This window comes from Triticum aestivum, chromosome 6D, assembly GCF_018294505.1.
Source record: "Triticum aestivum cultivar Chinese Spring chromosome 6D, IWGSC CS RefSeq v2.1, whole genome shotgun sequence".
NCBI lineage: Eukaryota > Viridiplantae > Streptophyta > Magnoliopsida > Poales > Poaceae > Triticum > Triticum aestivum.
In genome coordinates, this window is record NC_057811.1 from 121,802,836 (window position 1) to 121,816,665 (window position 13,830).

The 13,830-nt window shown below is 52.0% G+C and overlaps 2 protein-coding genes across 2 annotated transcripts; one reads left to right on the forward strand and one right to left on the reverse strand.

Annotated features, from left to right (window-relative positions):
• The first annotated feature begins 604 nt into the window (after positions 1–604).
• On the forward strand, positions 605–2,808 carry LOC123144014 (uncharacterized). The gene has a single exon (XM_044563023.1). It carries the CDS (start codon positions 826–828, stop codon positions 2,479–2,481), a length of 1,656 nt encoding a protein of 551 aa, XP_044418958.1. The 5' UTR covers positions 605–825; the 3' UTR covers positions 2,482–2,808.
• Positions 2,809–4,243: 1,435 nt separating this feature from the next.
• LOC123144015 (ribonuclease H2 subunit C) lies at positions 4,244–10,623 on the reverse strand. The gene is made up of 4 exons (XM_044563024.1): positions 10,421–10,623; positions 10,232–10,324; positions 6,897–7,075; positions 4,244–4,655 (listed from the first exon to the last, which is right to left on the reverse strand). Exons 1-4 carry the CDS (start codon positions 10,563–10,565, stop codon positions 4,590–4,592), a joined length of 483 nt encoding a protein of 160 aa, XP_044418959.1. The 5' UTR covers positions 10,566–10,623; the 3' UTR covers positions 4,244–4,589.
• Positions 10,624–13,830: the final 3,207 nt, after the last annotated feature.

Here is a 13,830-nt window from a genome sequence, read left to right on the forward strand (position 1 = left end):
TGACTCTCGCTAAAGTACAACCATGCCTCTCGCGGAAGCAAAACCGTAACTCTCGCGAAAGAAAAAACAGAAAACGCGTTTTCTTTCGTTTCCGAGAGGCACGGCCGTGACTCTCGTGAAAGCAAAAAGCGTGACTCTCGTGACCCAAGAGGCACGGCCGTGACTCTCGCGAAAGCAAAACCGTGCCTCTCGCGGAAGCAAAACCGTGACTCTCCCGAAGGAAAAAAAAACACGTTTTTGCGCAATTTTTTTTTGTCGAAAAGCTAAGGAAGACCGGTGAAAAACCAAAACGTAAAAAAAACTGTTTTAAAAGCCGAAAACGCGTGCGAGAAAAAAATCCGAAGTAAGCGTCCAGAGCGCGACACGTGACGAATGGCTGAGAGCGTGCCAAATGGCGCTGATTGTTGTGAGGCTGTCGAAGGAGTGCTCGTTAACTAGTTGCTTTCAAGTTTTTTGTTTTTGAGACATTGGAGTTGCTATTAGTGAAAAAGAAAAAAAAACTTGAAGGATCCTCGAGCCCATTCGGCCCCATCCGGGCGACCTCGCCAAGCTGGTCTGAAAGCTACCTCATCCAAGAGGCCGTTTCTGTAAATTCTAGGGCTACTACTATTTCCAAACGTGTGCGCTCAATATTCAATCCTCGTCTCTGTCGTCTCCCTCACTCGCTGGCGGCGCTCCGTTTCCCCAAATCTCACGCAATCCCCTTCTCGCCGGCGGTTTCGGATTACGCTTTATACTCCGGTTGCCGGTCGTTGATCCAGAACACAGATATACTCCCTATATATAGTTTAGAAAACCTCTCGTCCCCGATCCGAGCAATTTCCAATGTCGATGCCGAAGGCTCTGTTTAAGCCCAACCGCAGTCGCGATGCTCGCTACTCGATTCGTCGTCGCGCCGGCGGAGGTAGCTTTCTCATGGACAGGGCGAGGGGCAGTAGCACGAGCGGGGTGAGTCGATTCCTGCGCCGGCGACGGCAGCTGCCGGCCCTCCGTGACGACCGGATGAGCGACCTCTCCGACGATCTGCTCCTCCTCGTCCTCCGCCGCCTCGACACCCGCACGGCGCTCGGCGCCGGGTTGATCTCCAGACGCTGGGCGCACCTGCCCCGCCAGCTCCCCGCCTTGGACTTCAGGGTTAGCGACATACTCCCGCCACGCTACCACCGATGGGTCCTCCTCCACCGCGACATCTACAGCAGACGCCAGCCCATGAGCCTGGAGCTCGTGCCTAACATCAAGAGGTACGAGCGCCGTGCCATGCGCGCCCTGAACAGCTCCGTCCAGGGCTTCTTGGAAGGAGCTCGACCTCGCTGCGGCGTCAAGAGACTGAACCTCGAGTTCTTCGCCACCGGTAACGGCTACGGCTGCTGCATCAATCGGCTCATCGCGGAGGCCATTGATGCTTGGGGCGTCGACGACCTCGAGGCCATCGCCAAGCCACTGTACAAGCAACAAGACCTCGTCCACGCCTTTCCGAGCCATGGCCTGTGCAAGGAGCCCCGTGCGTCACGCCTGCAAAGCCTCAAGCTTGGAGGCTGCGTGCTCCCGCCTCTGCACGAGTACAGTTCACTTACCATGCTCGTCCTGCGAGACATACCGGAATCCACGCCCCCGGCCGCCTACGAGGGTGTCTTCACCTCGTGCCCAAAGCTTTACACCCTGCACCTCATCTCCTGTGGCTGCAGCAGCGACTCAGGCATACGCTTGCCGGTGGTGGTGAACGCCCCCAGTTCAGAGATCAGGGAACTTGTTGTGGACAGCTGCACATTTCGGTGGATACGGCTAAGGGCTCTCCCCTGTCTCGAGAGCCTAGCCTCCCTGGGAACCAGCAGAGTGTTCTTCGAGTATACATCATTCCCCTCCATGAGGCAATGCAACTTCGCACTGCGCATAGGTGTCACAATGGAAGGCGCGCGTCAATACTTTGCGCATCAGCTGAAGCTGGAGCTTGACACGTTTCTTCGATGCACACCAAATATAATGAATCTCATTGTCCGGTTCACTGGTCCTGACAGATGGATCGTGCCGTCTAGCCCTCCCTTGTCATATTTGCCTAACCTGAGGCGGCTGCTGGTCGCGGATGTTCCATCTTCCTGGGATGCCACATGGCCTTGTCTTTTTCTTGAGATGACACCTTCCCTGGAGAGCCTTCACATCAACATTGCCTCCTGCAAGGAGAAGCCCGGTGAAGAAATTTCCTGGCAGCCCAGCAAGCTTGGGCTGCATAACTTGAGGGAGTTTGTGGTTGCTGGTTTCCAGGGAACTAAAAGGCAGATTTGCCTAGTCAATCTCGTCGTGGGAGCATGCACAGCGTTGCGCCATGTTGCCATGTTCAAGAACGGTCATGCAAGGGGCAAGGGACTCTGGGACTGGGAGATGGTTACCCAGCAACAATCATGGACGGACGAGGAGAAGGACTACACGCTGAAGCAAATCATGGATGGGGTTTCTTCCTCTGCTGTTCAACTAGTTTTTGGCTGAATTTTCTCACATTTCTTACAGGCCTCTCATTTAGTGCTCCTTATCCTTCTATTTATTCAATGTAAGTTATGATCTATGACACAAGTAGTGTGTCTCTTCGTGCTTTCCTTTCCTGTTCCAGGCAGTGTGTTTATTTTCCAATAAACCTGAATAATTTGTGGCATTAAGTTTTCCATGTCCACTGGTGTCTCTGTCTAGAAGTAATGGATTTGTTGTAGTCCAGGAATGTTGGGGCGTCACAATTTTTGAAAACTTCTGTGTCAAATGCTGGATCCACCAAGGGTTGGTTTTCCAGGTGAATAATGGCCTCCTAAGAGCACTTATTTGGCAAGATACGATGGTTGTGCAACTTTTCATTGAAATCTAAACTTGTATGCATGATACTGTGGTCATTGATATCTACTGTGACGTTGTATGGCACTTGTATATAATGATGGATTTGGCCTCCAGATAATATCAAGTTGTTATTCCTAACATGTATGATGGCTTCGGCTTCCAGATAATATCAAGTTGCTATTCTGACATATTTTTTTTTTGCGGGAATATTCCTAACATATACGTCAAACCTAGCAACAAATTCATGAATCTTGGTCGAAAATCCTACCCTTTTCTGTTTGCGGATAAAACCCGACGGTTTGAGCAGTGTGCTCCAGCCCTGCTTCTGGGACAAGCAAAGGAAAATTGGCTCCCAACAGATTAGGTTTGGTTCAAATACCTCACACCCTGAAATAGCATTGATCGAATAGAAAATCTAAAGGATGAACGTCTTTTATTCGAAACTAAAGGGATAATGGATACAAAGGCATTTTGATTTCCTATTGCATAGATGCCCTGGAGCTGTACAAAACACACCAGCCGATTGGCTGAGTTCTATTTGTTCACACCTTTCCAATAAAAAATAAAAAACTGTAGATACCAGATTAGCTGTTTCATGTGAAAGAGAATTATTGCCTGTTCTCGATGCTTATACAAGGATGGGAATTGTTCATTCTAGGGGCTATTGGCATCATCATTTTCTGTTCAGTTAAGACCATATAAATATATATGAACTAGCTGTATTTCATTAGACAATAATTTGTGTGCTTGTGCGTGATTTTGCTTACAGTATACGAGACATCAAGAAGTGTAACATATTCTTTGATGACTTGATAGGTCAAGATATGGTTTCTTTGATGCGATAGGTCAAGATGCCGGCCATGAACTGAAATCAAAGGCTGGACCTGGTTTCTTTGATGGCTTGCAATAGAAAATCCGTCACGCCATAATAGTGTTGATTTTATTTATTTATACCATCTCCTCGTAGTTATGATAGTACCACATATTAAGCTGTACCATTCAAATTTGTATCTCCGTTTTTCTAGAGTTGAGGGTTAGTACTTGGAAAAACGTCATTCAATTCATAACATGTTTAACAACAAATAGTTATTCTTTTGCTGGGATAATACCGACCATATGAGGGGGGGGGGGGGGGGTATTATATCCTCGTAGTACCATTCATATCCTTTTTTTACAGTTATACAATTCATATCTTATTTTTCTTTTGCCGGGATAATACCAATCATATCAACCTTGGAAAAACAACAAATAGTCATGACATAGTCTTGCAACAAATTTATAGATACAATCTATCTCGGTGTTAGATATGATTTAATTATCAAAGCATCCTTTAGAAAAACAACTAAAATCATAATTAATCATGATAACCTGATTTTATGGCACTTTTCTAAGGTTGGGAGCAGCGGTAGCACCTTGACAGTTATAATTGTGAGAATTTTCCGGGAGATGGATTAATATTTCCACATCATATCAAGACATGACAACTTAAATTCACAACATTACATGTATCTGATAACCAGACAAATGAACTACTCTGTAGAACAAGAAAGAGCAATACTGGTACATTTGGTGCAGGAATCCCCTCTTCAAGAAGAGAACAACAGCGGGCTCTCCAACATTCCAAGTTCGCAGCCCTCACAGAGTGCCTGGCCCACACAGGCTCGCAGCTAATGACATTCCAAGTTCATTGTATTGGTAGATTGCTTATTAGATTGGTTGGATGATGCACCAGCTGGAACTAGATAACAGATTCACCATGCAATAGATCTTGGTCAACTGTTCTGATTCTGCCTGGCTGACATGTTAGCCATGTCTTCAGCAGTAACTGGCTTGTGCATCTGCATGAACAAGAAGCTCTAGTTAGGGCAATCTGATAGAATTTCAAAAGGTCTTTCAGTAGATACCTACTACATGTTACCGTGCCTAACCAGCTGACTACATGAAAGGAATATCGACCAAACAAAGAGACATCATGTTGATCAACTGTAAGCTCAGCACAAGTACGTCCAGGAACAACACACTACAGAATCAATCACAAACAATAATGTTTAGTTTGTTAAGCAGTGTCCATTGAACAGTCATGAAGAGTAGAATGAAATGCAGAATTACTAACATGATCAAACTCACTAAGCAAGGGTAGAACATAACTTATTCACCTTACCCTGACTAACAGGGTCAGTAGTCGTCTACCAAATATTTGGGGTGAGAATTCCTTATTTAACACTGGCCTAAAACTTTTTGCCCTATTTGACACCGAAATCTTTTTCTTCCTTATCTAACACCAATTCTAAAATTTGTTCCCTTTGTAACACTTCCGTCCATTTTGACTACTAACGGTGTTAAAGGGCACCTGAAAAGACGATTTTACCCCTCATGCAACTTGTGACAAAATTCAAATAGCATTACCTGCTAATAGGTCGTTGGCCAGTAACAAGCAGCTCTGGAGTCCAAAAATAAAAACAGGTCACAATTTACACTATCCTACTACAAACCTTGTTCCTTAACTGAAGCATATAACAGACTAATTCAAAGAGAGTTTTGATATAGATTTTCACAGGGAAGTAAGAAGCATCTTTATAGAGAAATAATAAGCATTTTCACAGAGAACTCATAACCATTTTCACAGATAAATAAATGCATGAATAACCTGCAATGTGAATAATAGTGCATCAGCATTAGAGTTAAACCAGATCAATAACAGAGTAACTGAATATTTTCAGATCCATAACATTTTCAGAGAAATAAAGCATCACATAACAGACTAAGCCCTTTCCTGAGAGGAGGAAGAGGAGGGCGCAGACTTGTCTTTGTGAGGGCTAGCACTGGTCGGTGAAGGTCCCGGCGTACGAAGCTGTCAGTGGCCGTAGCAACGGGGAAGGCATGGAGCGGATGGAGTCAGGGGATCAGGGATATGTTCACCGGCGTCGGCAGGGACTTGAGCCCGCTGCAGCCGAGACACCGCCACCTGCCGAAGTCGCGCGCTGGCCCAACCCCTCCGCAGCCCCACCGTCGCCATCGCTCACCAACGGCTGATCCGCAGCAGCGCCGAGGTCGGACCCCCTCAGCAGAGCGCCGTTCCCATCCGCAGCACTGCCGCCATCCATTACCCGGAGTCACCGCCGCCTATAGGACTAGGAAGTTCGCCACCGCCGCCGCCGCTAGGGTTGGGAGAAAGGGATGAGAGGCGCGGGTCGGGAGAGAAGAGAGATGGCCGGTTCGGTCTATTTTTTTTTTCCATTTTCTCATGCTTATTATTACGGGCAGGGGGCAATTTCATCCAGCTACAGAAAACTAACATTACTCCATGCATCTTTTAACGGTGTAGGCTAACAGAACTAACGGAAGTGTTAGAAAGGAACAAAATTTACACTTGGGTGTTAGATAAGGAAGAAAAAAAATTCAGTGTTAGATAAGGAAACAACATTTAAAAGAGTGTTATATAAGGAATTTTCTCATATTTGAGGGATGGAGGCTAAGAGGGTGTTTGTTTCCAGGGACTTATTGGTTTAGGGACTTAAAAAAGTCCCTATAAGTCCCATCTAAACCAAACAGGAGGGACTTATAGGGACTTAAAGTGGGCATTTGGGACTTATGAAATAAGACTCTCCTTGAGAGTCTTATAGGGACTTATAGTTGTAATATGGTCTTTTAGTCCATGTTAAGTCCCAGGAACCAAACAGGTAGGGACTTTTTAGGGACTTGGGACTTATAAGTTGGGACTAAAAAAAGTCCTAGGACCTATGAACCAAACAGGGCCTAAACAGCACAGAAGCATGACAGCTCATCTGCTAAAAAATGTATTAAACAAATTCTGGCAAAAAATAACACTCACTGCATTCGCAATGGTTAACATAGTCAAACTCACCAAGCCAAAATTTTGTCTAATGTACCTTACCCTGACTAACATGGTCAACAGTCATCAACCAAATATTTTACTATGTATCTTACCCTGACTAACATGGTCAACAGTCATGTACTAAATATTTTAGGGATGCAAGCCAAACAGTACAGAAGCTTAACAGTCATCTGCTAAAAAATAGATAAATCAGATTCTGGAAAAGAAAAGATAAAACACTCACTGCATTCGCAATGGCTAACCAATGAAAGCACCGTGGGAGAGGATCCTCCGCTGATGGCATGGTATCATGATTCCAGTAAGTTATGTTCTGGAATTCTGCACGGGATACAAAATTGCTAGCCTCCTCATCCATGCCCTGAGCATCCTTTTCTTCGTTCTTCTTCTTCTCCAATACAGAACCTACAGGTAAGCTTCAGACCACCAAATTCGATTAACATACAGTAAGATGGTGCCAAACTCAGGCATTGTACAGAAACATGGAAGAGTAGAGTGTGACCATGTTAGGAGCTAGGGTTCTGCCGGTTCTAGGGCGGAGATTGTAGGGGAAAGATGGAGGAAGACGAGGTCGAGGGCGCGGCGGCCGGAGGCTGGGCGCCGTCCTTGCGTGGTGGAGAAGAGGCGGCGGCGGCGCAAGAGGCGGCTAGGGTTAGGTCTCCCGGCTCCCTAAGGGAAGCCGAGCAAATACTGATTGCTTCTTGCTTGATTAGATTGATACATCTCCTCTTCTTATATAGAGAGGTTTAGTTGACTCCTAAGCAAACGACCCTAATAACGATAAGATAATTGGGCTAAGCCCCTAATAACGATAAGATAACTTGGGCTAAGCCCCTAATATGCCGGTCATAACACTTCTCCCCGCCTGCACAAACAGCTCGTCCTCGAGTTGTAAGGCGGGAAGCGCTTGCTGAACTCCTCGAGGTGATCAACCAGCGTCAAACACCTCCGCGACAGCTGGGGCGGCCAGGTTGCCGAGCCCGGCGGCGACGGCGTCCTCCTCAATGTAGTCTGCAGCCTCCAGGTAGAAGAGTCGGGGGCAGACGTGGCCGGGCATGTAGGCCTCGTCGCGGTTGAAGCACAACCCTTGGCGGCGACGCTCGAGTAGCTCGGCCGAGGTGAGCCAGCGGAACGGGCGCGCCATGGTCGCGGCAAGGGGTGCCGCGGAAGCCTGAGCAGGCCGACCCTGCGCAGGAACATCCGGCCAGGGTGGCGGCCCAGCGGCCCGGGACGGTGATGCCTGCTGGATGGCCACCGCGCGGCGCTCGAACGCGCGGGCGTAGTACATGGCCGTCTGGAGGTCCTGGGGTCCCTGCAGCTCGACGTCCACGCGGATATGATCTGGCAGACCGCCGACGAAGAGTTCGGCCCGCTGGTGAGCCGTCACGCCGGACGCGTGGCACGCCAGGGCCTGAAAGCGGTCGGTGTAGTCCTGCACCGTAGAGGTGAAGGGAAGGCGGCCCAACTCCGCCAGCCGGCTCCCACGTATCGGCAGTCCGAATCGAAGGAGGCAGAACTCGCGAAAACGCTCCCATGGGGGCATGCCGCCCTCGTCCTGCTCGAGGGCGTAGTACCACGTCTGTGCGGCGCCGCGGAGGTGATAAGAGGCGAGCCAGGTGCGGTCCGACGCGAGCGTCCGTTGCCCCCGGAAGAACTGCTCGCACTGGTTGAGCCAGTTGAGGGGGTCCTCGGCGCCGTCGTAGGTGGCGAAGGCGAGCTTGGCGAAGCGCGGCGGTGTCTGAGCATGACCGCCGTGAGTGTACGGCTCGGCGGTACGGAGCAGCGAAGAGGATGGCGTTAGTCCGGTGTGCACAGGTGGTCCGCAGGAAAGCGGTGGCCCGTCGAAGCCAGCGTGGAAACCCGCGGAGCCGAAGGGCCCGTCGTACGGCTAGGAGGGCGCCGGCTGGTCCGCGGCCATGGTGTAGACTGGCGGCGGTGACGTCCCGGCCAACCAGGCCGGAAGCTGGGACAGCGAGGGCAGGAACCGCACGTGCTGAATCGGCATGCCCGCTGGCGCGGTTGTAGTCAGCTCGGTGTTGGGCGGCAGAGGCGCCGGCAGCTGCTGCTGCCTGGAAACGGCGGAGGCGGCGGGCGTGGCCATCGCCGCGGCCGGCCATTGTGGCCAGATCGGGGCGGTGGAGGGGGATGGCTGTAGCTGCAGCGAGGGCTGCAGTGGCCCGACCAGCGTCGCGATGGCCTCGGGGTGCGGCGGCTGCCAGGGCGGTGGCAGCGAGGACCCGGGTGGCGTGGGTGACACGGCGAGGGCCGGCGCCGGCCACTGCGGCCATTGGGGCGCGGCGGCGGGCGACGGTTGAAGCGGCCAGTGGTGGTGTAGAGGCCCGGTCAGCGCCGCGGGTGCCGAATACCACGGAACCACGGCAGGGCAGCTGGCCCGGTCGCGGCGGCCGGCGGCAAGGGCGGCGGCGGCGGCCCGTAGGGGCCGGCTAGGTATAGCTGTATCCCCTGGACGGCGGTGACGAGATCGTTGAGGACCCCGGTGATCTCCGCCGGGGAGTAGACGGCAGCCGGTGGTGCGGTGGAGGGCGCCGTAATCTGGGTGGTGGCGGCGCCGGAGGATGCGACCAGCGGCGCGGACGGGGAGGGCAACGGCGTGGTGGAGAAGGCCAGCGGCGCAGTGGTGACGGTCGGCAGCGGAAGCGACGGGATGGGCGGCGGTGAAGACATGATCGGAACTGAGCTACCTGATACCAGGGTGTTAGGAGTTAGGGTTCTGCCGGTTCTAGGGCGGAGATTGTAGGGGAAAGATGGAGGAAGACGAGGTCGAGGGCGCGGCGGCTGGGCGCCGTCCTCGCGTGGTGGAGAAGAGGCGGCGGCGGCGCAAGAGGCGGCTAGGGTTAGGTCTCCCGGCTCCCTAAGGGAAGCCGAGCAAATACTGATTGCTTCTTGCTTGATTAGATTGATACATCTCTTCTTCTTATATAGAGAGGTTTACTTGACTCCTAAGCAAAAGACCCTAATAACGATAAGATAATTGGGCTAAGCCCCTAATAACGATAAGATAACTTGGGCCACAGCCCACTGGGCTAAGCCCCTAATATGCCGGTCATAACAGACCAACATCATATCATACCATCACTATAGTCCAGATATACATTGTTATATATGCAAACCTAGTATCCCTAGACAAATTTACATTCTGCCAGGAGTAAGGCATGTCAGATTCTTGTTTCCATGCAGGTTTGATACAAGATAGTAAAATAGTAAAAGACCATGTCACAATTCAATGGCCGTTTCTGTGGTAAGCTAAACCGAATTTCACGTTCCTTGCGTAGGTTTTCATTATAAGCACTACCCTGTTGAAATGAATTACGCCTATCTAAGTAAGTACACTTTGGCACATTATCAGGCCATGATTCATCTTTAAATATTCAGATCTCAATGAAAAGCAGTAGCGCGCACATTTCTCATATATGGATAGAAGGACAGCGTAATTCCAAGAGAGAAGTTTGTTTTGCGCAGTTTTTCAAATCTGTGCCAGAGCTTCCAAATTTAAGTATCGCCACCCTTTCCACCGAACAGAATCAGATCGCCGGAGCTCACCTCGGTAGCCATCGGGGAGCGCGACGGTGGCGCCCTGCAGGTTCCTCCCCCGGAAGAAGGCCTCCTCCACCTTCACCCCGTCCACCTCCACACCTGCGCGCACGCACGCACGCACCCACCAATTCGTCAACCAAACAGACAGAAGGTAGACGGATGAACGGAGAGAGGAGGGGAAACGAGCGAACGGACCAGTGTCCCTCGGCTTGAAGTAGTCGGAGACGGCGGCGGCGCTGTTGTGCCTGATGCCGCAGGGCAGGAGGTGCACCCGGCCGAGGTCGGTTGCCGCCGGGGAAAGGTCGATGCCGGCGGCGGCGGGCGGGGTGGCTTGCTCCATGGTTGGGTTTGGGGGTTTCAGAGCAGTCGCCACGTCCCGCGCTGGTGAACTGGTGGTCTCTTCGTTGGTTTGGGCGGCACCCTGGTGAGCAGAATAAAGATGGGCCCCGGTTCCAGAGGCCCACGGTTCATGCAAGCCCGCGTCTATCCTTTTTCTTCTTATAAAAAACAGAGAAAGGCCACAGCCTCTTAGTCCAGAAGCCCAGAAGCTATACACGCAGCAAGCTCTTCCCTAAAAGAAAAAAAGAAACCGCAGCCTCTCGATGGCTACATGCCGCACGCCTCTCGTTTGTACTGTTTGATTCCCCGACTAGACAACTTCTCGTTTCGTCTCTCTGTTCGCCCATCGCGGCGTCGCCCGATCCCATCGGCAAGCCGACGCCGGGCAGATCGGCCGCGGGAAGCCGAAGCCGGCAATTGCTGTTCAAATTGAAGGCAGATATAAGTAAGGACAAGGTGAAGAGAACCAGAGCTAGTATAAGTTAGGACACGGTGCCACCGTAGGAAGGGGTCGATTCCCCCTGGTATACTCGTGTTCATCCTTTCTCCCGAGGCAATCCAACCAAAAGGCAGGAGTAGGATTTCATACAGCAAGGTGGCCCGAACCTAGGTAAACTGTCGTGTCTTCGTTGATCCTCCCTAGCTCGAGCACGCCGGAGCATTGCCGTGAGTTTGTGAGTCGCGAGGCAAAGCGTAGCGGGTACATCAAGCATACCCCACAGTTCAAACCTTGTTGGGTCCCCGGAGCTCCGATTCCAACAGCCGCCGTGACGACGAGGTCAGAGCAGAAAAGCCACATTAGGGCCAGCACCGTCGCTGCCCCAGCCCCGATTGGCAAACCAGCCACCAAATCCGTCGTTGACCGCACCATAGGAAGCCACCAGAGACAGAACCAAGGCATATTTATTGGCCGCCGCCGCCATCATCATTGAAAACGTACTAGCGGACGAGCACACACCTAGCCCTAACCTATCTACACTACATCGACAAGATGGAGAGGCTCCTCTCCCCTCCCGTCGCCAGAGCGGACGGCGAAGGATGAAGAAACCCCTCCTTTCGCTCATGGAGAACGCTGGCAGACGGTTCGCCTCTGGTTCCGCCCCTGCAGGAGAGGGGAAAGCAGAACTGGCAATGTTGTAAATGGACTGGCCTTCTAAACAATAGGTTTAGGGTTACAATTAACCAGGATCGATGAGCATAGGGTATGGACTTTAGAGCATCTCCAACAGGCACGCAAAAAAAGCGTTTACAGCGCCGTTTACGCGAGTTTTTGCGTGCGGCGGAGCGCTAGCTCCAGCGGCCGCTGCAAAATAGAGTGCGCGTAAGCCGCTCCAGCAGACGCGCTATATTTGTTATTTTTTATACTACGACTCAGTACACATATAGGCATAGAGAGATTGATAGATAGTACATAGATAAATTAAAACGATAGATAAACGATACATAGATAGTGTATAGATAGTAGCCTCCTCCTACGATAGATAAAACGATAGATAGAAAACTACTCGTCGTCCTCCTCCGACTCGGACTCCACCTCGGTGATGTCGTCCTCCGACGTCATAATGAAGGCGTCAAGGAACCGATCATCCTCGGAGTCCCAGGACGACGCTGCTCCTAGCTCGATGTTGAACTGAGCGGCCGCCTTCCGCGTACGCCGGTCCTCGCGATAGGCGGCTCGCTCCGCCCTCCTCTCCTCCCTCTCTGCCCTCTTTTCCGCGAAGAACTGCTGCTCGTTGATGACGTCCTGCGGGAAGCGTTGGCGCCACAACGCCATGGCTTCCTCGTCCATCTCGTCGAGGCTGAGACGACGCTCCCGCCTCCGGTTCTCGCGACGACCCTTGTCGGTGAGAAGCCGCGGGGGAGGCGCCAGCTCCTGTGCCATCTCCCGCGTCGACACCTCCGGGGAGTTCATATCCCGGCGAGACCGCGAGAGGCGCCACGCCGCCGCGTCGTACGTGCGGGCGGCCTCGTGGGCGTTCTCGAAGGTGCCGAGGTCGAGGCGCACGTCGCCGGACCGAATCTCAACGGAGAAGGTGCCGGACGGACGCGCGCGGTAGCCCGAAGCTCCCCGGCGGCGCGGCGGCATGGTGGCGCGGTGGTGGCACGTCGGCGGCGAGGCGAGAAAGCGGCAGAGGAAGTGACGAGAGAGCGGCAGAGGGCGCGTGGCGGGCGCTGCATTTTATCGGCGCGCCGGAAGCGGCACGCCAAATCTAGCGCGCGACTGGCCGCTTTTTTTCGCGCGCACGAAACCGTTTCCCGCCTACGTTGGAGCACGTGAAACCGTCCCGCGCACGCTAAAATCGCATTTTACCACACACGCGTTTTTTGCAGCCATTGTTGTAGATGCTCTTAGAGATTTAAATGTCGGAGTTCATTTGCGTCGCGCTCTACATGTATAAAACAGACTTCACTCCGGACGGACCGACAGTGCGCGTGCGCGGCTGCGGGGCGCTTCAGGCGAGTCGGAAGTCAGTCTCGCGGGAAGCGAGACACGTAACTCGCGCTACCCCTCAAAAAAAGAAAAACTCTCGCGCTGAAATCTGGCTGTAGCGAATCCTGTGGAGAATCAATATTGCTGGTTCGCTCGATCATTGGGCCTAACAACACATTCCTTGTGTTGTGTATACGATATTTAAACAATCCGGCTTTGCCTCAAAAAATAGAAAAAACAATCCGGCTTGGAGTCCAATCCGAGTCCGATCGTTGCTCTATGCTACTCTAGTACATAGTGGTTGATTTTCCAAGCCTTTTGCCTGCCCGCGCACCTCCCGAGTCTATATAAACAGCCTTTGCCTTGCCGCTGAATCATGTACGTACAACCACGATGCGTTCCTTTCGCGACGAAATCGGCTACTGGCGCAAATTCCTCCCCTGGTACCCATGGCCGTTTATCATGATCCTCCTCGTGGCCGCCTTCTTGGGCCTCCTCGTCATGTTACGGGTCAATAGCTCCTGTGTGACGTTTTTCATGCGAATTGAAAGGAGTGCGACGTTGTTGGAATGAATGGCTGTGATGCGACGTTTTAGAAACAAACAATAGCTCCAATGCGACATGGCTCTGTTTAACCATGAAATGAAAAACACGAGGGGTTAGCGATTCGAGTTATGACACGCGGGACCTAGCAGTTACTCGCATGCGGGTGGGACCCACAACTTATCCACGCAAGCATGCCCGTGCTCATCAGCGTGCCCCGACCTGAGCCAGCCACGAGCCCGAGCCAGCCCACCCCACCCCCCTCCATTGCTTGCCCTGCCCCTTTCCTTTC